Source organism: Crotalus tigris, unplaced genomic scaffold, assembly GCF_016545835.1.
Source record: "Crotalus tigris isolate CLP2741 ecotype Arizona unplaced genomic scaffold, ASM1654583v1 scf7180000024338.4412243, whole genome shotgun sequence".
Lineage (NCBI taxonomy): Eukaryota > Metazoa > Chordata > Lepidosauria > Squamata > Viperidae > Crotalus > Crotalus tigris.
Genome location: NW_024100508.1, coordinates 3932835 through 3958028, shown reverse-complemented (window position 1 = coordinate 3958028; position 25194 = coordinate 3932835). Strand labels below are relative to the sequence as shown.

Here is a 25194-nt window from a genome sequence, read left to right as displayed (position 1 = left end):
TCTGTTCCTATCGGAAAATTTAATGCAATTTCATTGGTTTGTTAATAGACTGCCATGCCCTGAGAGTTTATTATGAATCATAGCAATGTCACAAGTCATAAACAGACAAAATACTTCTTGCTAAATGGATTATAATAATAAGATACTAGCCTGAACGTCATGAATCACAGCATCCTACTTAAATAAGGGAAAGAAGCCTTTGATGAAATCTATGCAGGTAGTCCTCGACTTATGACTACTATTGAGCCCCACATTTATGTTGCTAAGTGAAACATTTGTTAAGTGAGTTTTGCCCCATTTTATGACCTTTCTTGCCACAGCTGTTAAGTGAAACACTGCAGTTGTTAAGTTAGTAACACGGTTGTTAAGTGAATCTGGCTTCCCCAATGACTTTGCTTGTCAGAAGGTCACAGAAGGTGATCACGTGACCCCTGGGACACTACAAGCTCATAAATATGAGTCAGTTGCCAAGCATCTGAATTTTGATCATGTGATCACAGGGATGCTACAACAGTAGGAAATGGTCGTAAGTCACTTTTTTCAATGCTGTTGTAATTTTGAACAGTCACTAAATGGACTGTTGTCCTGCCTTCAGGTGCTTTGGAGAATAGCTTCACTCCCTCTTCTTTGTGGCAGCCCTGAGATATTGGAACATGGCTATCATGTCCCCCCTGGTCCTTCTCTTCATTAAACTAGACATACCCAATTTCTGCAACTGTTCTTCATATGTTTTAGCCTCCAGTCCCCTAATCATCTTTCTTGCTCTTCTCTGCACTCTTTCCAGAGTCTCAGCATCTTTTTTACATCGTGGAGACCAAGCTCTGCATGCTTGATGCTCTTTTAGCAAACTTGCCCTCCTGAATCTACCGTATTTTTCTTATACGTGTGTAGAATTATGTTGATTTCCCCCTGATCTCTCCCCACATCCTTGCAACCTTCAGTGAGCATTGCAGAAAATTAGGGCTGAGCATGGGGTGGTTTACTCAACTGTGAAATTGACATAGGGAAGTTTGTCATGGCAATGTGCATGGCGCATGAGTCCAGCCATAAGGGACTTACTGCTCAGAGGAAGTCAAAGCAAGCTCCCCATATGCTGTGCAGATTCATGTAAATTCACAGTAATAATTAGGAATGAATCCTGACTTCCTTGTGCCAGAATAGCTGGAGAAACTGCAGGCAGCAGGGGGTTGAAATGAAAGTCAAGATTCATGCCAGTGACTCAGAGTTCAGTACAAAAGCCTTTTGAGTGAAAACACACCCATTCTCCTAACATAGCTATCTAGGGAGAATCAGAGAGGTTGAGCACAGTTGGGGACCCCCAGGGATGCTCTGTCTTAAGGCTGCAGCCAGCTTGGAGTGAGTCAAAAGCGGAACTATTCTGCTCAGAGGCTATAGCAATAGCAATAACAGTTAGATTTATATACCGCTTCACAGTGCTTTACAGCCCTCTCTAAGGGGTTTACAGAGTCAGCATGTTGCTCCCAACAATCTGGGTCCTCATTTTACTAAACTTGGAAGGATGGAAGGGGTGAGTCAACCTTGAGCCAGTGAAAATCGAACTGCTGACTGGCAGTTGGCAGTCAGCAGAATTAGCCTGCAGTGCTGCATTCTAACCACTGTGCCACCATGGCTCTTACAGGTAGTCCTTGACTTACGTTTACACTTATGTTTACACTTGGGACCAGACTTTCCGTTGCTAAGGAAGACAAGTGTTAAATGAGTTACACCTGATTTTAGGACCCTTTTTGCCATGATTGTTGTGATTCAGGCAGTTGTCAAGTTAATTAGGCTTCCTCCACTGACTTTGCTTATTAGAAGTTAATCAGGAAAGTTGCAATGATGCTGCAACCATCAAAAATACATGCTCATTGCCAAGTGCCCAGATTTTGGTCACGTAAGCATGGAGATGCTGCAACAGTCTAAGAGTGAAGACCAGTCATTAGTTACTTTTTTCAGTGCTGTTGTAACTTTGAATGGTTGCTAAATGAAGGGTTGTGTGTACAGGACTACCTATATACAAATGGACAGCCCTTTCTCTGAAATGGTATAGGATCTCCTGCTTGAGCAGGCATTGGACTAGAAGACTTCCAAAGTCCCTTCCAACTTTGATGTTTTATGTTCCTTCCTACCTCTTAAGAGCCAGCCTTTCCTTTCCTTAGATCTGTTAGGTTTCAGTCTTCAAATTTCCCAGCCAACCTGACCCAAGGCAATCTGGGAGCTGCAGTCTAATCTATCTAGAAAATATTACTTGGTGGAAGGATATGCAGCTGAATCACTTATAAATTCAAATAAATAAAAAAATAAAATCATAAATAATATTCCTCAAGGATGTGGCAGGTTGCTAAAACCTCTGGAGCAGTGTTTCTCACCCTTGTCGACTTCAAAAGATGTGGACTTCAATTCCCAGAATTCCCCAGCTAGAGGACACGAAGATCAGCAGGCCATAAAAAGGAACTGCATTGTGTTGATATGATATACAGTGCCTTCATTTATCATAGCATAGCCTTGAGGAATTCTTAACATACCCAAAGCACATTCTTCAAACATTCTCCCTCTTCCCACTACAATGAGCAGGCACACACACACACACACACAGAGCCTGTAGAAAATAATTTCAAGAGCATCATCTGTGTTCCATGTGATAAACAATATCATCCCTGCATTATACAAGTGACCAGAACTTGAATAGGAACATTCACACAATTAGCCAGACATATACTGTACATCAGGGCTGCACTGCAACAGTTTAGTGCAGTGCCCTCTTTATTCCTCCGGCTCTGGATTTGAATACTGTTGTTTATGAAGTCCAAACTCCTATGCATAAAATCCAACTATTCAGTAATATCTAAGCAGCGGGGATAACCTCTATAAAGGAAGATCTGAGTGAAATCTGAAGAGCCAATTCCTCTACTATGGTATGGAAGAATAGAGCATTCTGTCTGTTCTCTGCCAGCCCTCCCCTTTGTTTGTGTGCTATTCCTTCCAATCACCTGGATGCAATTTCTTGTCGCCTGTGGTGACTAGGCAAATTGAATGGAGCAATTTTCCTCTTAAAAACATAGTGGCATTTAAACACCCAGCTCATAACCCCACCACAAAACAAAGAGAACATTATTGACCAGCAGAAATCCTACAGGATTTGGTGGAATATATAAGTTGAATGAATAAAAGTGGTAATGATGCTAAGACCGTCCCTATATCTTTCCTTGGGGCACCATAGAGCAACTGCCCTGCATGCCTTGGTGATGCATGCTAGGCAGGTGATGGGAAGATGCAAGACTTCGGCAGGTAGTCCTGGCCTTGACAGACAAACAGCTGGTGTTCCATCACCTCTTGATCACTGCTGCCCATCTCTCCCAGAACTGAGATTGGAAATTGGGCTTGCATGCTAATGGCGTCAGGCAAGCAGTCTGCTCAAGCTAACCATTATCTAACCGAGGGCTGGATAATGGTGCAGTCCAAGAGAGCTGGTGAGGATGAAAAGAATAATCTGCTCCTTTTCGGGAGCACCAGGGCCAGCTTCAAACGTAACCACCCACAAGAGCGAGATGTGCTGAGAGAGAGGCAACCAATGTATTAAGCCAAACATTCCCCCACTCCTGCAGCAGCCTGTCTTCACTCCCCCCCCCCACAAGCACACACAGCCAGTGGAATTTGTGTGTGGGCTCTGCTTGCTGAAATGCAGAGCTAACATAATTGGGCACCCACCAATAGTTGTGTTCCTGGGAAGATGCCGCCAGCTTTGCCCAGATTCTGAGTGTGGATGCTCTCACTTACCCAGTCTTGGAAAACCAGGATTTAATCCCAGGAGGACAGAACTACCAGGACTGCAATCTAAGGTCACTGGCTAGATTTGAACATCAGTCAAGGCTGCCTCCCTCAAGGCCGAGTCTTCGGTCTCCCCAAGAAGCCCGTTGCAGTTTGGCTTTGTTTTCAGTTGCTTCCCTGGATGCCGACATCTGGCTCTCCTATCTCAAAGGCATTCAGACGTTGCTCTTTCCATTCCAGATCTCCATCACCCAGCCTGGGAAATTCAGTGCTGAAGGCATGAATGGGCAAGGACAGCCGTAGAAGGTTGAAAGGTAAGGTGGATCAAAAGTGGTATGGATGAATCCGGAGGTTCCTCTTCTACTTTCAGAGCAAGAGTTTGTCCATAGCTTCACCCCAGCCTGTTTGTCAATGCCAAAAAGGCTGCTTAATTTCTGCCAACTGATCTCTCTCTGGCTGTTTTCTCCCTTCCAACTGAAAGCTCTCTCCAGCTTTGGCAGTTTTCTGCCAACTAAAGGATCTAATTCTGAAGCAGCTTGCCAGGTTGAGAAACCTTATCCTTTATTGGGTCACATCAGGTTCCAGAAAACAGGATTGCTGAGACCTTGAGCCAGCTTAACCTAATGGGCAGCACTCCCGGGGGGGGGGGGCTGAAACAATTGGAAAATTTGGGGTGGGGGGGTGTAGAGGCATTCCCTTTCCTTTGAGACATAGGATCAGTACCTCACTGCTTTTGGGACCATAGGATCTGAAGTACCGTCGCCCCCTCAAAAGATAGTTCCTGATGATAGATTCCCTTGCTTCAGGCCAGTTGATAGGAACAAGCAGAATGCCTGTTCATTTGGATGGATCAAGGGGAAGAGGACAGAACTGGAAAAAGTCCTCAGGGAGAGTGGGAAGAGCAAGGGGTCACTCTTAATTTGAGATAGCAATGTTGCTTGAGCTGAACTTTACTGGATCTTATCTCTCCATTGTCTGTACATATGTGAAAGGTAGACTTGCGGTTTAGAGCAGCATATTTACTTTGCAAACAAAAAGTCCTGGTCCAATCTCTGCTGGCTGGAGAATTCTGGGAGTTGAAGTCCACAGTTGCCAAGGTTGAGAAATAGTGCTCTAGTGCAGAGGTCCCCAACCTTTTTGGGCACCTGGGACCGGTTCTGTGGAGAGAGGCTTTTCCGCGGACCGGAGGGTGCGTGGTTTTGTGTGCTGCCTGCATCTCGTGGATGGGTCTTTGCTGCTTTGTGCAGACCAGTTGCTGGCATGCGTGGCCCGGTACTGGTCCACAGACCAGAGGTTGGGACCCCTGCTCTAGTGAAAAGGACCAGATAAACAGGTGCTGAGAAACATTTTTACTCAAGGTTTCAACAGGCATATCAAGTTAAATCATGGGAAAATAATCTGAACTGCTTTATGTCCTGGGAACAAAGGTTAAAGCAGCCTTCCCTGTATTTGTGTTGCCCAGCTATGTTGGGCTAACAACAGGCATTATTACCCACAGCTACTGGGAAGAATGATGGGCACTGTAGTTCACCCTGATTGATGAACAGCAGGTTGAAAAAGATTAGATTACAGGAATAGCTGGGCCCTCAGAGGCTTTGCTTGCCATAAATGTTTTCAGTGAGTTTTTCTTTCAAGAATTACCCATATCTCTTGCATTTCCTCAGGACTAGTAGTTTGTTTAGCTATGAGTATCCCACCTTAAAGATATAATCCACCTTTATTTTGATGGTGGGGCAAAAGCTGATGGACAGGTGGAAAACAGGGTGGAGACACCTAAATGGGCACCATTAAAGTGTGGAGATAGGAAGCTGGAAAATAAATGCTAGATCATAGTACAGCCAGCCTGCATCTACTCAGAAGTAAACCCCATTTTGTTCAAGATGACATGCCCCAATTAATGCACTCAGGAGTTTAGCTATGATTAAAGAATAGGGTATTTCTGAAGTATTTGTTATATGACTTTTTAAAATCTGACAGTGATTATTTCAACTCTGGATAAATGACTGTCTTAAAATTGAAATCCAGAACTAAAAGTAGCTGAAATATTCCAGCTGGGTGATGCAGGAACTGGGAACTCAGATTTCCTGGACTGCTTTTTAGTCATTGTCATTAATCATGCTATCCTGTGTGCTGGTCTGTTCAGAAGACAGCCTATTGAAATTCACAAGGGTTTGGATAAATGGGTATCATGCTGAATGGAGGACACTCTAAGAGAATAATTTTATGTGAGATTGACAAGCAAGAGCTCTGGGCCAGCTCTATAATTAAATAAAATGAGACAGCTGCCTTGGCAGCAGATGGAGAAGCACAGAACAGTGTTGGAGAACAGAATTACGTGAGCCATATATAGAATTGTCATGTCTGGATAACCAGTAGATGGCAGCCAAAAGAGATTCTAAAGCCCTTAACTGTTTGCTGCCATCTACTGTTACCCATTCCACTTACAGTGACTCTATTCATATCAATTACTTTAAGCTAAAGGGCCTGTTACTCATGTGGGAGTCAGATGGGGGAAGCCACTTCCCACAACCAACCTGTGGCATTTATTTTTTATTCAGGCATTGCTCTCTTTATGCTTTCAGGTGAGACATGGGGACTGGGTTTGTACATTCTGCTAAGCCAGAAGATGTTTGTTTGGTTTGGACTTAGCATATTGCCAGATCCAACTATTATGGTTTATAAATCTCAGCTTATGCCTTACTGTATGGTGTGAATTGTGCCAATCATCCTTTGATTAACAAGTTGCAGCTAAAAGCAATCTGGTTTAGCATAATAAAGGCAAAAAAAATAAATGTATTTGTTTCCTTGCACACATATTGTGCCTTTTCCCTTAGAAGTTCAAGAAGGTACTTCTAGAGATCTTGCTTCATCTTACCCATTCCACAACAGTCCTGTGAGGATCTATTGAGAGAATAACACTCAAACACATTCAGGGGCAGCAGCTTCTCCTAAACCAGTATTTCTCAAACTTTAAGATGTGTGGACTTCGACTCCCAGAATTCCCCAATTAACACATGCTGGCTGGGGAATTCTGGGAGTTGAAGTCCACATGTCTTAAAGTAGCCAAGTTTGAGAAACATTGGATTAAAGCTTTTCCCTCACATCTTTTTGTTTTTAAAACATGTCTTAGCATTGTGATTTTTATCACATGATTTGCAAGATATTGTTATGTCTGTTGTAAAGGTATCTAAAATGTTAGCAAGCATATGAAATTCAAGGTAGTTCTAGGAAGAAGGCAATGAAGAACTTTCCATTGCCAAGAAAACTTGTCCTGGGGCTTGTCCTGACAGTTGCCAGGGGTCAAAAGCTGACTTGATAAAAATTGCTATAATAAAAGCAGGGGTCTTTGACAAATAACAAATATCTTATTCTTTATTCAATACCCCTTCCTCAATTTGCATAGCCCTAATTGCTCCTCTGCTTTGTGCCAGTCTCGTTGACACCATTGTTATAAAGATCTCTCTCTGTAGGTAACCGAAACAAAATCTGCAGAGCTTTGAAAGAGCAGGAGTTAAAAGAACTGACACCCACAGTCCAACCTCCTTGCCAAGCAAGCTTTAGCCTTCCTGGCATGTGCACAGGGCCAGGAAATGAATGGTGCTGGGCTAAGGAAAATTGGCAGGTCTGGTAGGCGTAGGGAGATGCGCACAGCAGGGCAGAAACTAACTGTATGCTCAAGCCAAACTGATAAGAAAACACACACACACACACACATATATATATATATACATACACACACACACACACACACACACACATACACATACACACACACATTGCATCAGGAGTCACCAGAAATCCTAGATGGTGCACTGCTTATGGAATTATGGCTTTCTGGTCTACAACATGCAGGAAACAAGCTTAGGTTTAATTCTGGATGAGTAGCAACTGCACACAAACACAGACAGAGTTAGTTCTGTTTGAGGATATCCGCAACCAAAACAATTTCCTACCTCTGTAGAGTTTCAGATGTTTACCTAGAGGGAACAGGAAACAAGCTGTTCTCTCCAGCTGTGAGCCTGCAACATATTTACCCACAGTTTAACCACTGTTTATGGCACTCACCTCATTTTCTGGATTTCAGTATTCCCTGAACTTTAAACAAACCACAGGGATGAGATTTGCACACCTTGGTGAGGGATGAAGCATGCTAAGCTGCTATGGGACTCCTTGTTGAAGGCGAACAAAATCTCTCATTGCCTGAATTACCTGAATTGACACCACTGTCAGAAATGAGAGTGGCAACTCTCAAATCCAATTCCAGGACTCTTCCAAGGGGAGCCCTTCCCAAAATAAGAAGGCAGCATCGTATAGGGCAGGGGTAGGCAACCTTGGCTCTTTTATGACTCGTGGACTTCAACTCCCAGAATTCCTGAGACAGCATGGCTCAGCTTGGAAACCTCTCCCTTTCCCCTCAGCATGGCTAGCTCAAGAATTCTGGGAGTTGAAGTCCACGAGTCATAAAAGAGCCAAGGTGGCCTACTGCTGGTATAGGGAGAGAGGTTGAAAAAGTCAAGATGGTGGCCATAATGATGCAATCAAAGCCCCAACCCCTCTTTATGTGCACCACACAATGCATGTAAAAAAGGATCATAGCTTCATTCACATCTTGTGGTTTATTTTTTTTACTCCCATGCCTCAGTCTTCAAAGGTGGCACTTTTGCCTTAACACAGACATGTCAAACTCGCGGCGTCACGTGATGTTGCACAAAGTATCAGGCCGGTTTTGCCATTGACGACAATGGGGTGGGCATGGCTTCAGTATGATGAAACCAGCCCGCGGGCTGGCAGTTTGACACCCCTGCCTTAACAGAATAACAGAGTTGGAAGGGACGTTGGAGGTCTTCTAGTCCGACCCCCTGCTCAGGCAGGAAACCCTATACCATTTCAAACAAATGATTGTCCAGTCTCTTGCAGAATTCACAATTTCTGGAGGCAAGTCAGTTCACAGATTAATTATTCTAACTGTCAGGAAATTTCTCCTTAGTTCCAGGTTGCTTCTCTCCTTGATTAGTTTCCATCCATTGCTTCTTGTCCTGCCTTCAGGTGCTTTGGAGAATAGGTTGACTCCCTCTTCTTTGTGGTAGCCCTCTAGATATTGATACACTGCTATTATGTCACCCCCTAGTCCTTCTCTTCATTAAACTAGGCATACCCAGTTCCTGCAGCTATTCTTCATATGTTTTAGCCTTTAGTCCCCTAATCATCTTTCTTGCTCTTCTCTGCACTCTTTCCAGAGTCTCAACATCTGTTTTACGTTGTGACAACCAATGCAGTATTCCAAGTGTGGTCTTATCAAGGCATTATAAAATGGCATTAACTTATTAGATTCCTGGTGTGAAGAGCCAGCTCTTTGGTGAGCATCAGCCTGTCACTCCCCTGGATTATATGTTACAGCAGTCTCAGTGCCGCTTATTAAGTATCACTGAATCGCTTATTAAGTATCACTGAATCGGAGCTGCTGGGACAGAGGAGGGAGGCTCAATAAAAGGTAAGCTACCAAGAGTTTGTCTTCGAGGGAAGAGATAGGTCAGGAACTCTTCTGAAATTGCAGGTTTCTGTCCCAGGCTGTGCATCCTTGGAAAGCAGTGTCACCTTGACCTGAAGCTGGGTGGAGGTGAAATCAAATGGATTTTGCAGAGATTGGGGCAGCTGGCAGGGGGGAAAAGGCCTGGGACAAGAGGGGCATTGAAAGACCCACACAGGTCTTTGCCTTTTGTTATGGGCCCCACCCCATCAGGATCAAAGCACCCCTTGTGCCAGAGGCTCTGACAGACGCTGGCAAGTGGGTGTCACTGGCAGGCAACTACAATAAATGCCTGTCTTCTCTTCCCAAAGATCTCCTCCTTTTGCTGCTGGCCCCCTTTGGGGATATGTCCCCTGGGGCTGAAGATCACATGGGACTTGCAGGGTCTCAAGAGAAGGGAGGCACAGGGCTGCTGCTGGGCTAGGATTTGGAGGCAAAGACCCAGAACCTGGGAGGGCAGGGGGGGGGGGAGGGAACAGGAGACCAAACGCAGCCAGAACAGTCTGCCCTCATTTTGAAGGAAAGTTCTACCCATCGGGATAAGAAAGCATTAAGCTAGAATTGAAAGTGACCCAGCTGCACCCTGGAAGATGCATCAAAAGTGCTCTTGTGTCATGAGTCAGGGCGGTGCAGTGGTTAGAATGCAGTATTGCAGGCTAATTCAGTTCACTGCCAGGAGTTTGATCCTCGCCGGCACAAGGTTGACTCAGCCTTCCATCACTGAGGACCCAGATTGTTGGGGACAATGTGCCGAATCTGTACACTGCTTAGAGAGGGCCGCAAAGCCCTGTGAAGTGGTATATAAGTCTAAGTGCTATTACTATGACTGGTAAGACTTGGCTTTCTCAGTCTTGGCTGTGCACTGCCCATCTTCCTTAAGGAGTCCAAATCAAGGCAGGAAGAATAAAAAACACCCTGATGTCAAGCCTGCTTGTTGAGTGCATCTATTCCCATTTGAGTTCCCTTTAGGCCAGCTGGCATCACCCTACATATTTCATAAGTCTACTTATTGAGTACAATTAACCTGCTTTGCAGAAGCTCCTGGAGACATTTTGGAGGGGAAAAATTGAGTCAGTGGGCTTTGGAGGCAAAGTGGCTGTTCTTCTCTAAGCAGTTGCTCTTTCTTATCAGATGAAAAAGCGGGAGCGGTCAAATCAAGCTGCCAATAAAACTGAACGAATGGGACTGTAACAAAATAGTGCAGGGCATGGTTGCCCCTGAAAGTTGTGTTTCTGCTCAGAAGTGCAGATAAGCATCCCCCAGAATAAGGCCAAGGAGATCAAGCTTTACCCTGTAGACTTAAGCCCTTCCAACTAAATCAAATATATATATAAACAACTTTCAAGAGTCCCTAGTCCAACTGGTTCAGAACTAAACTGAATTTGTTACTGAACATCCACAGAAAAATCCATTTCTCCTTGCCATCCCTTCCCCCAATGTTTTTTCAGCAAGAAATTGAGTGCCAGCAGCATTTAGATCACGCCAGGTTCCACCTTATTTTCTTTTATAAGCCTTCTGATTGTCTTTCCCTTTTTTTCTCAGCACATCACTGAGGAACATAGCTCATAAATGAAATCCTGGTGATTTCAGAGTTTATTGATTGGCTACACTCAATAGTCTTACCTACCTATGTAGCAAGTGATCTATTTGTGACATTCCTCTCTTGCAAAAGGTATTGGTTGACACTTCACCTTCTTGCCTCGTATTTATTTGCCTGCAAATGTATCTATTTCGCCTATAAGAACATCACTAATTAATTATAATCTGAGCCCATGATTCCATTTTCTCGGCCAGGCAAAGGATCTGTGAATCACACCAGGTCAGCCATTTCATTTCCTAAGATTTAAAGAGACATTCATGTTAAATTGTAAATCTATTTCCTCGGAGCCATAAGCACTAGAAACATGCTTTTTATAAAAAAAATGAAAACACGATGCTCTCTGCAGGATGCTTAACTATAATTGTGATGGTGCAGAAGAGAAAGCTTCTGGCAGATTTGAGGACAAAGAAGCAGAAGTTGGAGGTGAATAATCAATTGCCTTAGCTACAAAGACATTTCCATTTGTCGTTAATTCTGGAGACACACAGCTGGAGGGATTTTGCACATCTGATACTGTTTATTCCATCTGGCAATACAGATACCCTTGTGGGGATAACATATTATTTCAATGTAGTGTTGTTACAATTTGAAAGCATGAGTTTCCTCAGCACTAAACACTAAATTCCACAATGGGATTTCTTTATGTAGGCGTAATTTTGGATTCTTTAAGGATTTCGTGCAGGGCATTGAAAATTTTAATTGATTATGTGCCATGAAAATGATGTTGATTCTTATCAAGCACACAGTGCTGACCTGCCGCTGGGCATCCTCTTCTCTTTCCTTCCATCTTTCCCAGCACCAGAGATCATTTGGCTGGTAAAGAATCTACATTATATCCAATATATTGATCGAATGCATAAATAAAATTGTGGAGTTCTTGGTGCTCCCTGAGCTTGGCTGTTTGCTTGCAGACATCTCAGTACCCTACTAGGTGACATCATCAGTTCGAGTGAGTATGTGATTTGCTGCCTGCTTATATACAGCTAGTCCTCAACTTAAACCATTCGCTTAGCAACCATCTGAAGTTACAAGGGCCCTGAAAAAAGTGGCTAACCACCAGTCCCCACACTTACAATGGTCATGGCATCTCTACTGTCACATGACATGTCACATGACTGTCACTCGATGAGGGAAGACATGATAGCAGTGTTCCAATATCTCAGGGGCTGCCCCAAAGAAGAGGGAGTCAAGCTATTCTCCAAAGCACCTGAAGGCAGGACAACAAGCCACAGATGGAAACTAATCTAGGAGAGAAGCAACCTAGAACTAAGGAGAAACTTCCCGACAGTGAGAACAATTAACCAGTGGAACAACTTCCCTCCAGAAGCAGTGAATGCTCCAACATTGGAAGTTTTTAAGATGAGACTGGACAGCCATTTGTCCGAAATGGTATAGGGTTCCTGCCTGAGCAGGGGGTTGGACTAGATGACCTCCAAGGTCCTTTCCAACATTATTATTATGATGATGATCAAAATTTGGGTGCTTGACAACCAGCATTTACAATGATTGCAGCATCCCAAGGTCATGTGACTGCCATTTGCAACCTTCCTAGCCTGCGTCCGATAAGCAAAGTCAATGGGGGAAGCTGGACTTGCTTAACGACCGTGTGTTTCACTTAACAACTTCAGCGATTCACTTAATCATGTCAAAATAAATACATAGTAAAATCAGCGGTGACTCACTTAAAAATTGCCTTGCTTATGAAAATTCTGGTCCCAATTGCCACACCTCAAGGTCTACTTCTACAGTAGCTTACCCTGCCAGTATGGGTTGTCCTTGACTTACGACCACGATTGAGCCCCCAATGTACGTTGCTAAGCGAAACGTTAGTTAAGTGAGGCTGTGCTCCATTTTACGACTTTTCTTGCCACAGTTGTTAAGTCAATCACTGCAGTGGTTAAGTTAGTAACACGGGTTGCTAAGTGAATCTGGCTTCCCCATTGACTTTGCTTGTCAGAAGGACGCAAAAGGGGATTATGTGACTCTGGGACGCTGCAACCGTCATAAATATGAGTCAGTCGCCAAGCGTCTGAATTCTGATCACATGACCATGGGGATGCTGTGATGGTCATAAGGGTGAAAAATGGTCATAAGTCACATTTTTCAGTGCTGTTGTAACTTTGAACGGTCACTAAATGAACTGTTGTAAGTTGAGAACTATTTGTATTGGCAGGGATACTGTTTCCTCCTTGGTGCTTCTTTCTAACTATATAAAATTATATGTTTAAAAGTCAGTCAGAAAGAGTGGATTATTTGCCAAATGCAGCTCCTTCGTGTGTCCTTTTTGTTAATTCAGGGGCTTTTCTAACTTCCTCTTCCGTGGTTTAATGGAATGCTCACTTTGTACTTTCAGGGGTGTCTGGGGGGTGTGTCAAACAAGTCTAGTTGGAGGCCACAGCCCTGTGCTCAGAACTCCACCGTTTTTAATGATGTGTACCATAAAAGGAGTTGGGCTTTGGGCATAAAGATGTTGTGATGACCCAGGGCACAGCACAGAGGCAATGCAGTCAGTTGGCAATTCAAACAATTCTTTTATTGCTCCAAATTTTCCCCAAATGCTCCCACTTTTGCTGGCAAGCCTCCAACAAAAGAACACACACACACACACACACACACACACACACACACACACACACCTTCAGCTGACTCTGGCTGAAAGTAGGTTCAAATAACTGGCTGATTAGCATAAGAAAAGTACTCAAGGCCATAGCGATAACAAGGAAGAAAACAAACTTAAGGAGTCTGTTTGAATCCTAGCTTGCCTGAGCAGTTTTCAAAAGAGAGAATCCAAAATACAGTCCGAGGTCTTTAAACATTCAAGTAACGTCAGTCAATCCAATAGTTCAAGTTTCCAGGTTTCCAAACAGAAGTCACAGAACAAGAGACCAGCAATAATACACAACACTCCGAGAATCAGCGTTCATTTCCAACAACTGCCCCTCCCCACAGCCTCTCTTTAAATCTCAATCTCCAGGTGTTCCTTGTGGAGAAGGGTGGGGATGGTCTCCTCCCGAGTAATTGAGCCTGCCTGCATTGTTCCCTCCTTCTCTCCACTCTCCGTGCTCTAGGATCAGGTGGGGGTGGCCTTTGCTCATCGCCTGAACTCTGCCTCTCCTGTTCTTCCTGTTCCAATCCTGAAGGGCCCTGGCCTGCCTTGGCCTGCTCTTCCCCACATTCCTCTGAAGCAGTGGTTCTCAACCTTTCTAATGCCGTGACCCCATAATACAGTTCCCCATGTTGTGGTGACCCCCAAGTGGGTGTGGCCACCAATAAGAGGGAGTAGGACAGCTAGGGAAAAGGGAAAAAATGGTGGACAGCGTGGTTTGGCGACCCCCGTGAAATGGTCGTTCGACCCCAAATGGGGTCCCAACCCACAGGTTGAGAACCACTGCTCTGAAGCCACAGACACCTCTCCTTCGGCCTCCATAGGGCCCCATTCTAGTTCATTTTCCTCCGCAGATTCAGGCTCAGACGGAAGCATGACAGATGTAGCTCCCATCTTTGAATGTGAAAAGTGAAAAGAAGAACTAGGGATGACATGATACCAATATCTCAGGGGCTGTCACAAAGAAAAGATGGAGTCAATCTATTTTCCAAAGCGTCAGAAGGCAGGATAAGAAACAATGAATGGAAAATAATCAAGGAGAGAAGCAACCTGGAATTAAGGAGAAGCTTTCTAACAGTGAGGACAATTAACCAGTGGAACTGCTTGCCTCCAGAAGTTGTGGGTGCTCTTAACACTGAAGGCTTTTAAGATGAGACTGGACAACCACTTGTCTGAAATGGTATAGGGTCTCCTGCTTGAGCAAGGGGTTGGACTAGAAAATCTCCAAGATCCCTTCCAATTCTGTTATTCATTTCAGAAGGGACCCTCCCCAGTTTTCCAGAGAATAGAAGGAAGGAAGGGAAGAAATATTTAGTCTTGCAAGATTTTGTTAATGTAACCTTACAGTAAAGATATAGCCAGTACTCCTGATTGTGCTTCTAGTCTGGATTACCTTGGAGGGCTAGCAACAGCCCAAGATCATGACCAACAGCCTGGAATTATGAGTTCTTAGACTCTATTGCACCAGGACTACATGTCAGATGGGTTAGCAGAATTTGGCTTTGGCAATCCAGGAGCCTGGCCAATTTTCCTTCTCCACCCCATCCCAAACAGGACTTAGTACCAGTATTTCTGCTTTTTTCTACCACCTCACTGCTTTCATGCTGGAAATCCTTCTCCTTAATGCGCAAAGACTCTTTTAACAGTTGGGCTGAGGTGGACATCAGACTTCAATACTGCCACATTCTCTGCACTGTTGCCCTAAGAGCACAATCAGGCAGTGGAGAATATATGAAATACTGCTTCCCTCTGCTGGCACAAGAGAGCAAACAAAGTAAAACAATATCTTGATTTTTTAAAAAAAGAAAAATATTGTTATATAAACATTACAGAACATTCCAACCTTCGGGAGATCACCTCTGCTAAGTTGGCTTTGCAAAAATTAAAAACAAACAGATATTACTGTATAGGATAAAAATCCAACCAAGATGCCTTGGATAACACCACCTTCATTTCTCTATGACAGGGTTCACACATGACACTAAGAGACACCATTTCCTTAACCATAGTTTGCTGTATAAGCTACAGGTAGGCTGGCTTTACACAATATGCTGTATCAAATTAGACAGTATGGCTTACGCGATATATGAATGCAGCTTTGGTGCGATTATGACAGGCTCTGCTCAATTTCCAACACTAAACATGTATGCATCAGGAGCTTTGTGTATAATTTCCCACCAGTATTGTATAAAAACATCAACAGAATGGATGAAACAATTTTACTATTGAGCATCCTCAGATTCAGGTTGTATTCAGTAACCTTAAACCCAGCATTGCTCAACTTGGCCTTTTGAAAATGTGTGAACTTTCAGGGAATTGAACACAACACAAAGTAACTAAGGTTGAGAAACACTGCTTAAAACCCTTCAATTGCCTGAATATTGTTTTTGCATGAATGCACAGCTAATGCATACAATCTTCATATTAGCTATAACTGACATAGTTATGGGATGCAAACAGGAAACAACTTCTACTGTACTGGCAAAAACCCAATTTCTCCTTACTGATGGTCTGATGCCTGAGTTCTAGATAGCAAATTTCTTTTGTAGGATCTCTCTCTTTAGAAGCGAGATCACAATGGAAAGTCAGTCTCCTAGGGCAAGAATTCTCAATCTTGACAATCTTAAGATGTGTGGACCAACTCCCTGAAATTTCAGAGTTGACATACACACATCTTAAAGTTGCTAAGTTTGGGCAACACTGCTCTAGGGAATGTTTTACTATGCCAAACAATTATCCTCTTACTTTGAATGTCATCCTATTTCTCTCTCTTTCCTTTAGGTTGACCTACACATTTCTTCAAAAATAAACAACATGACATTCTTCTGCAAGGTGCTGCTGGCCTTCTGGGTCCTATTTGAAGGTACTTTTGGACAAAAAGAATGAAATCTGCCTTGGTAACATTCTCTCAAATTGCATCGCGATGACCCATCAGAAACGTATGACCTATCTCATCTAATTCTTTGTAGATTGGGTTTCAAGTTGCTTGTAGACCAATTTCTCACTGGTATAACTACTGGAGTTGTCAACCCTGACAACTTTAAGATGTGTAGACTTCAATTCCCAGAATTCTAGAACTGAAATCCATATATCTTAAAGTTGCTAAGGCTGAAAAACACTGTTATAGAGTATAATACCTATGATATTCACTTTAGTGCTTTTTTTCCCAGTAGTGTAAGGAACAGGAATACAAAGAGCAAGGCAGGGGGATATAGGTTTGGGTCATAACATAGGAGAGTATGTGACTTTGCATAAATACTGTATTCTTCCCCCCCAAAAAAATATGTGGGTGACTGGAGTCTCCACCCAACCCTGCTGTGTTGTTCATTATGGACAACAATTGCGGCAGCTTCAGCTACCCAGAAGAGCTACGTCCAGCAACCATTCATGGCATCTGGTACTTCAAAAGTCTATACCCCAAGAATTATCCCCCAGGAGTTTATAATGATGCCAGTCTCAGGGAAGGAAATCAAGAATTCTCCAGTCTCTACCCTGAAACTGTCTCCCATTAAATCTATAGATCTGGGAACACTATTCAGTCTCACTGCTGAGACACTCTCAGCCATAGAGATGAATGATCTCAATGGCTTTTCCTGCCAATTCAAAGGCAGCTGAGATGCAGGTAACACAGAGATGAGGAAGGATCCTGAGAGGGACCTCAAGACGATCCCTATTCGCTATACCCAGTAAGAGGGGCCAGTGATCTCAATCAATATGGTACAAGGCAGCTTTTGGGTAAAGCATAAACTGCCAAGTGGGTGAATGGTGCCAAGTGGAGCAAACACGGAGAGAGAGTGGTCACAGCAGATAATGAGAAAAGACCAGCCATGAAGCAGGCAGTCATTCAGCAACCATATGTTTTTCTATCTCATTCATTGTGACTCTCTTCTGCCTCCTTTGCAAAGGGGTCTTGGCAGGACCGTGGAGCGCCTGGATGCCCGAACACATCACTGCCTTTGAAGGCACCTGTGTTGTTATCCCCTGTCGCTTCAGCTACCCAGAAGAGCTACGTCCAGCAACCATCCATGGCATCTGGTACTTCAACAGTCCATACCCCAAGAATTATCCCCCAGTGGTTTATAAATCCCGCACCAACATTGTCCATGAGAGCTACGCTGGACGCAGTAGACTGCTGGGAGAGCTAAATTTCCGCAACTGCACCCTGCAGATCTCCCGTCTCAACCCTGAATTCACAGGGAAGTATTACTTTCGGGGAGACCTCGGTGGCTACAATCAATATACCTATCCAGAGCACTGCAACCTTGAGGTCATCAGTGAGTATCAGGCAATGCTAGTGGGAAATACCAGTTCTAACTCTTGCTTATATAGGGTTGAGTCTAAGCTGGTGAGCCCTTTCACACAGTATGAGAATCAGGAGCATTTAAGGGATGTAGAAGCCTTCCATAGAGAGAATGGAATGGAAGGGAAGGGAAGGGAACTGTTTATTGGCCAAGTGTGATTGGACACACAAGGATTTTGTCTCCGGTGCACTAGCTCTCAACATACATACAATATAAAATGATGATACATCATTTTGTTTGAGTTTGCAATCTCAAACAGAAACAATTCCCTAGCTTATCTGCATTCAAGAAACTATTCTGGTAAGAATAGATAAAATAAATCAAAATTACCGAGGTATTTTGCTAGAGTTATACAATGAGCTGTATCTCCTTAGAGAAGGGGTACAGTAACAGAACCTGGACTTGATAAATCCTTCACAGTGACGCAATCTTAGCTCATAAGGATTATTTTTAGTATTCTCCAAGGAAGCTAATCTTTTATATATCCAGAGTTCCTCTAACACTACAGTATCAGTTCCTAGTGTGTGAATTTGATTTAATGGCAGTTACTACTACTAAATACTGCTAAAACTCTCATTGTATTTATCCGTTTGTCTACACGTACCTTAAGGTTAGTCCAAACTTTGTATTTTACTGCAACTATTTTTTAATCAAGCTATTCAAAATTGACTAACTTAAAGAATGTGTAAAAAATCTGTGACCCATTACTTCTGTGGGATTGAAATTCCCATGATGATCAGTTTTATTCATAAAGTCGCAGCCACTGCAGTGTCAGCAGAGTTATGTAATCGTGATTTTCATCACTCTCTGTCAGCTTCCCACAAGCAAAGTCAATGGGGAAGCTGGCAGTAAGTCAAAAGTCGCTCCCACTGCTTTTTTAACCTTCCCTTGGTCATTCTGTTTATTTGTTTACATAAGTAAATACTGACTTATTACGACAGCTTGCTTGCCACCACAGTTATTTTTCTATTTATGATACATATTCTTCTAGATGCTCACAGGATTATCCAAGCTTTGGGTTAAAAAAAAAATAGCCTAAAATGTAACACTCATTCTGGTCATATCGAACTCTATTACTTTCTCTTAAAAGGATGATCCAACTGGTTTGTCTAGTACCCTCTAAATTGGAGGAGAAGATAGGAGTGGGGTGATTCCATTTTCTACATGTTCTCTGTCTCTTTCTACTCCATAGACAAGCCCACAATTGTGAATCCTCCAGAAGTGGTGGAGGGTTCAGAAGTAGAGCTGCGCTGTGAGGTGCCTGACAATTGTCCAGACATGAAACCTGTCATCACGTGGATGAACTATGAGAATTTAGCTGAACATTCAGTCTATGCACAAATAGAGGAAGAAGGTGGCATTTGGTCACTCATCTCCATCCTTAAGTTCCTACCAGTGCGTGAGAACCACGGCCATGAGGTGGGCTGCAAAGTCAGCTACCCCAACACCACTTTTGAGTTTGAGGGCTTCTCGACACTGGATGTCAAATGTGAGTTGGATGTTGATAAGTAGCACTTTTAAGGCAGTTTGCCATCTTAATCTTGGAGAACACTGGAGGACTTCTGCCACAAGACTTGATGGACTCAGGCTCTTTAATTACCTCCATACTATGATACATTCTGATGTGATGTTTCTTTTCTGCAACCATTTAAAAGCAGAATTAAAACCATGGCTCAACATTTAATAAATTATTATACAGATAGTCCTTGACTTACAACAATTGGTTTAGTGATTGTTCGAAGTTGCAGTAGCGCTGAAAAAAATGACTTACGACTGTTTTTCACACTTAAAAGCATCCCCAGTGTCACATGACCAAAATTCGGATGCTTGGCAACTGGCATGTATTTATGATGGTTGCAGGGTCTTGGGTCATGTGATCACCTTTTGCGATTTTCTGACAAAATCAGTGGGGAAATTAGATTCATTTAACAACCATGTTTCTAGCTTAATAATTACAGCGATTAACTTAACAACTATGGCAAGAAAGGCTATAAAACGGGGCACAACTCACTTAACAAGTCTTGCTTAGCAACGGAAATTTGGGCTCAACTGTGGTCATAAGTCAAGGACTATCTGTAGTATCGGGAAATGCCCAACATCATGATACAATTCTGTCTTCCACAAAATAACTATGGTGAAAGAAAGCCTTGTTTTCTAATGTAAAAGTCCATAATTTTAATTAGATGGCTCAAGCTTCTGTCCCAGAAAATTGCTTCCTATTCTGCATGGGTGAGAGAGATTAGCAGTTAATTTAGCACTTAATTATGTGGTAATTAATGGATTCCTGGCGCCAGTGCCATGTGAAAAGCATTTTTTTTTTGTTCCTGATTTAATTTTAATGTATTCTTTTTCCTTTTTTATTGTCAAAGATGATCTTTTCTATTGTCAAAGATGAATGCAAGTCACATTCCTCAAACGTGCATATTTCATTTCTCATGAGACTTCCTTCATCTCTAATCAATGTCACTTTCTCTTCCATGGGAAAACGAGTAACTGGGAATAGATGGTTTAAATGAAAAATGACCTAGAGTGCTAACAGCTTCTCACCCACTGTCATTTTTCCCTCTTAAATTCTGAATCTGCTTTTAGTTCACATACAAACAAAAAAACTAACGTAACCAGGGAAACGTTACACACAAACATAAGGAAAAGTACTTTTTTTTAAATTAGACAACTATTTACCTTCTTCAAGGCCTTGCAATCTCATCATTTAAATGGAATAAAATCGTTCAAATTCTGCTTTTGTTCACATAGGGAACAAAGGGGAAAAAAGTACTAACTGGACTGTGATCAAGAAAGTCAAGATAGCAATAGCACTTAAACTTATATACCACTTCATAGTGCTTTTACAGTCCTCTTTAAGCAGTTTACAGACTCAGCCTATTGCCTTCAACAATCTGGGTCATTTTACTGACCTCGGAAGGATGGAAGTCTGAGTCAACCTTGAGCCAGTCAGGATCTGAGCTGAGTTAGCCTGCAATACTGGATTCTAACCACTGCACCACCACAGCACTCATGATGATGATGATGCAATGCCCATAAAACACAACAACAAAAACAGTTTTGGTTGCCCTAATGTGATTGCCGTCCTGATTTTTTGGACCATACTAGGCATATCCCTTTCTTACTACCTTTATCTGCTGCAGAAAGAAAACTGGATATGCGCCCAAAGCTGATCTCTTTATCTGTCCTTTGCAGATCCACCCCGTATCCTGCAAGTGAACTCCTCCGTGGAAGTCCTACACGGTTCTCATGTGTTCTTGTTGTGTATTGTGGACAGCAGCCCCATAGCCATGATTACCTGGCTCCGAGAAGATGAAATTCTCCATGAGGACTTAGCTGGGAACCTCACGCTCTACCTCGACAATGTAACACACCTGCAGGACGGCATCTACACTTGTGTGGCAGAGAACATTTATGGCAAAGACAACCACTCCCTTGCCTTGTCTGTGCTGTGTGAGTGCTAATCTAGGGCTCTGGAATGGAATCCCCATTCTGTGATAAAGCCTAATTTTATTTATTTATAAAATTTATTTGCCACCCATCTCATATCCAATGACTCTGGCAACGAACATAACCTGGAATCCATTAACGCTACACAAAGTTTCTACAACATCCTTTAAAATTTTTAGAAACTTTGAGTAGCATGAATGGGTTCCAGGTTATGCTTGCTGCCAGAGTCCTTGGATACATTTTAAAGTTTAAAATGTAAAAATAAAAATGGAAGGATAAAGTTGTGTTCTCAACCCTGGAGTATTACAGAGCTGGAATTTTTTTTAGCTCCTAATGTGTCTTTTTTTTAAAGTAAAAAAAATGCATCAAGCCTATCAAAAGCATAGCATGAGGACTTGTGTGTGTGTATGTGCGTGTGTTTATAATTACAGCAGAATTTCTCAACCAGAAATTGAGGATGGGTGGGCTTTGTTTCCCAGAATTCCCTAGCCAGCATGCTGCCAAAGTTGAGAAGCACTGAATTTTTTACTATGGGCACAACGGCACATATCTAAATTTTATTTTTGGTGTGTACCATTGTGCCCACAGTAAAAAAATGACAATAAAGGTTATCTTATCTTATCCTACATCCAAATGTACTCTGGAGGCTTCCATGCCACCACTGTTTTAATTTATCTCTACAAAACATATTGAAACTGAGTAGCGATCATCTTTACGTGTTCAGAAACCCTGAGAAATGCAGGAATCACAGCAAAGTGCTCTCAACAATTAACTAATAGCAAAACATGAGAAACAGAATTTTTTTCTGGAGACCAGAGAAAAAGATCTAGGAGTCACATGTTAGCCACAGACCATTGGCTATCCATACAGTACCTATCACTGGAGGTTTTCAAGAAAAGACTAGACAGTCACTTGTCTGAAATGGTATAGGTTCTCCTGCTTGAGCAGGGGGCTGGACTAGAAGACCTCCAAGGTCCCTTCCTATTCTATTCTATTCTATTCTATTCTATTCTATTCTATTCTATTCTATTCTATTCTATTCTATTCTATTCTACTCTACTCTACTCTACTCTACTCTACTATGATATTGCTAAGTTTGAAGGAGTTTCAACATTGCTTAAATCTTTGAAAGAGCATCTTTTGAACCATTCTGGGATGAGGAATCTGCTCTTAGCTAGGGTGACCATTTGCACCATGTTTTGGTAAAAAAAAAATGCATATTCTTCCTGACTTGTCTCCCTGTAGATGCTCCGTGGAAACCAGTAGTCAATGTATCAGTGGTGGCCATTGAGGGAGAGCCTCTAACTATTTTCTGCAGCTCACAGAGCAGCCCTGAGCCAACGATCACCATCTTCAAGGATAAGAAGGCGTTAGCCATGGGGATCTACCAAAACCATGTGGAGTTGGAGTTTGAATCCGTGTCGCATGAAGATGATGGTGAATACTGGTGCACAGCAGAGAACCAGTTTGGCCAGAGCAGCACTGCTTTCAATCTCACCGTTGAATGTGAGCATTGGTTTTGTGCCCTGAGAGACCTCAAGATCTCAAGCATATTTTGGGATTGGATAGAGTGTGCTGCTGGATCATGCACTTTGAATGCAGATAGGCTTAGCTATGAGCTCTGTTATTTCCTTGAAAGATTCTTTCTTAAAGCTTTGGGGAACTGTTGGCAGTAAATTTGGATAAAGTTGGAGAAGAGGGACTAACTAATTCCTCCTCTGTATTATTGTGGACCTGGACTATGCCTCTCCCCATTTATTCTCTTTTCGCTGATGTATTCGTTGGAAGTATACATCCCAAGAATGTGGACCAACCCATAGCTGTCATATACCTTTGCATAAATAGAGGGGTTTCCATAGAGAGGACTTCTGTAGTCCAAGAAAGCTCTTAAGAGCCATGATGGCACAATGATTAGAATGCAGTATTGCAGGCCAACTCTGCTCACTGTCAGGAGTTCAATCCTGACTGGCTCAAGTTTGACTCAGCCTTCCAGCCTTCCGAGGTCAGTAAAATGAGAACCCAGATTGTTGGGGGCAATATGCGGACATTTGTAAACCGCTTAGAGAGTGCTGTAACGCACTATGAAGTGATATATAAGTCTATTGCTATTAGTTCAACCTGTGATTGCACTTCAGCCTCTTCTTTTTCTCCACAGTTGCTCCCCGTATTCTTCTGGACTCCAAGTGCACTGCCGCTCGGGATACAGTGAAATGCATCTGTGCAGCCAAGGCCAACCCAGAAGCTATGATCACCTTTGAGTTGCCCACTCGCAATGTGACGGTCAATGAGACTGACCGGGAGTTTGTGTACTCCCAGAAAACAGGCTACATTGTCACCAGCATCCTGACTGTTCAGAGGGAGGTGGACTCTCAGCTCTACATAGTCTGCTCTGCCAGGAATCTCTACGGCACCAAGAACCAGCAGCTCCAGTTCCATCACTCCAGTGAGAGTCCCTGCAGGCAAACATCTCCTCTGATCCCTCTGGTGCTCTTCCTCAATCTATTGGGCCATATGGGCCTCTAAGCCTCCCCAGAGCTGCCATCAAGAGCCAGTCTTATTAGTTGTCTGCCAAGGCTCACACACCAACTATTGGCCCAATGCAAAGCCAGTAGCCCCCTGATCTTGCTGGGTCTCCCCCTTGGTGGGGCTCTTTCCTATTCAGTTGCCCTCTTCAAGTGAGAAGGCATGACTACTACAAAGAACCACAACTTTTGCTTACCTTGCCGTCTCCCTCTGGACAGGAATACGAATTAAACCTAGTGTTAGAAAGCAAAGCGTTGAAAAGAAGTTCAACAAATTGGCCAACTTTAGCCTGGAAAATAAATAATCAAAATATTATGTGTTAGAAGTTTTCAAATATCAGCTGGGCTTTCACTTATAGGGGAGACACCAAACTTGGTTATCTCTGACTCTAAAGAGGAGAACCTAAACTATCACCATTAAATTGCAAGCAAAAAATATTTTCATTATATACCATATTGGGTAAAGCAAAACCTCTTGAGGGGATAAGCTAGCAGAGTGGGACAGGCAGGAGGTATGGGAAATTCCCCCACAAAAAAAAAATGGATCGCAGTCATGTGATTGCAGGACACTGCAACCAGACAAAAATGTGAGGTAGTTGCTGCCAACCACCAAAATATGATTGTCAACATCCAGCTCGAGAATCCAAATAAAACTCCAGGTTTATTCCATTTTCAAAAATCTTACTGTTTATTGAATACATGGCATGGTAATGTTGAAGCAAAACTAACTCTGAGGTTCCCAGACACCAGTTCATAGAATTAAACAATAATTTCTCCAGCCAAACTCCCATTCTCTCACGTAGTCCATGTAAACAATTTCACTTTGTTATGGGAACCATCTGCTTCCTCTCTACACCTGCTACAGTATCCTTGGAAAGGTTTCAAGCTCTCAGTCTTCCACGGAATCTTAGAGGCTTCGTTTCTCCATCTAATCAATTCTAAAGCAACACCCTCCCCTTACTCTTGAAATAAAGAGGCACATAGCTACCAACGTTTCATTCTTGAGTGATCATGTGACTGTAGGGGAGGGTGCAGCTTCAAATATGAGTCATAAGTAGTTTTTTTCTGTCATAGCTTTGAACAGTTGTTAAATAACTAGTTGTTAAGCAAGGACTACCTGTACTAAAATCCCTTTGAGCCTCTTCTAATTCCCATTTCCTGACCTCCTCTTTTTTGTGCAGGAAATCCAGTGATTCCATTGATCCCTTATTTTTTACAACAGTGAGATCTGTGTAACATGCCTTGCAAATCCAGCTGAGGTTTACTCAACAACCACCATTAAACAAACTGGTGTTGGTGCCATGTATGAACCAACCATTGAGCCCATATTCCTGGCTTATGTTCTACTATCATCTTGTCTCTTTATATGGTTTCTCTTTGCATTCACTTTTAAAACTTTCTGTTGACCCGTATCTTCC

At 42.8% G+C, this 25194-nt stretch overlaps 1 protein-coding gene across 10 annotated transcripts in view; it reads left to right on the top strand.

Annotated features, from left to right (window-relative positions):
- Positions 1–25194, top strand: part of MAG (myelin associated glycoprotein) — a 44472-nt gene that overhangs the window by 8553 nt on the left and 10725 nt on the right. For 5 of the 10 annotated variants that reach the window (XR_005554538.1, XM_039325602.1, XM_039325605.1 and 2 more), the window contains exons 2-9: positions 4009–4082; positions 15467–15528; positions 16282–16363; positions 17406–17774; positions 18994–19290; positions 21000–21257; positions 22500–22760; positions 23410–23697. Coding sequence is in view for 9 of the 10 variants with exons in the window: in XM_039325602.1 (XP_039181536.1) it covers positions 4052–4082; positions 15467–15528; positions 16282–16363; positions 17406–17774; positions 18994–19290; positions 21000–21257; positions 22500–22760; positions 23410–23697 (1648 nt within the window). In the remaining variant the exon portion in view is untranslated. Of the gene's footprint in view, positions 1–3697; positions 4083–15466; positions 15529–16281; positions 16364–17405; positions 17775–18993; positions 19291–20999; positions 21258–22499; positions 22761–23409; positions 23698–25194 lie in introns of those variants that run through there. The other 5 variants (XM_039325604.1, XM_039325603.1, XM_039325607.1 and 2 more) reach the window with 5 other exon arrangements.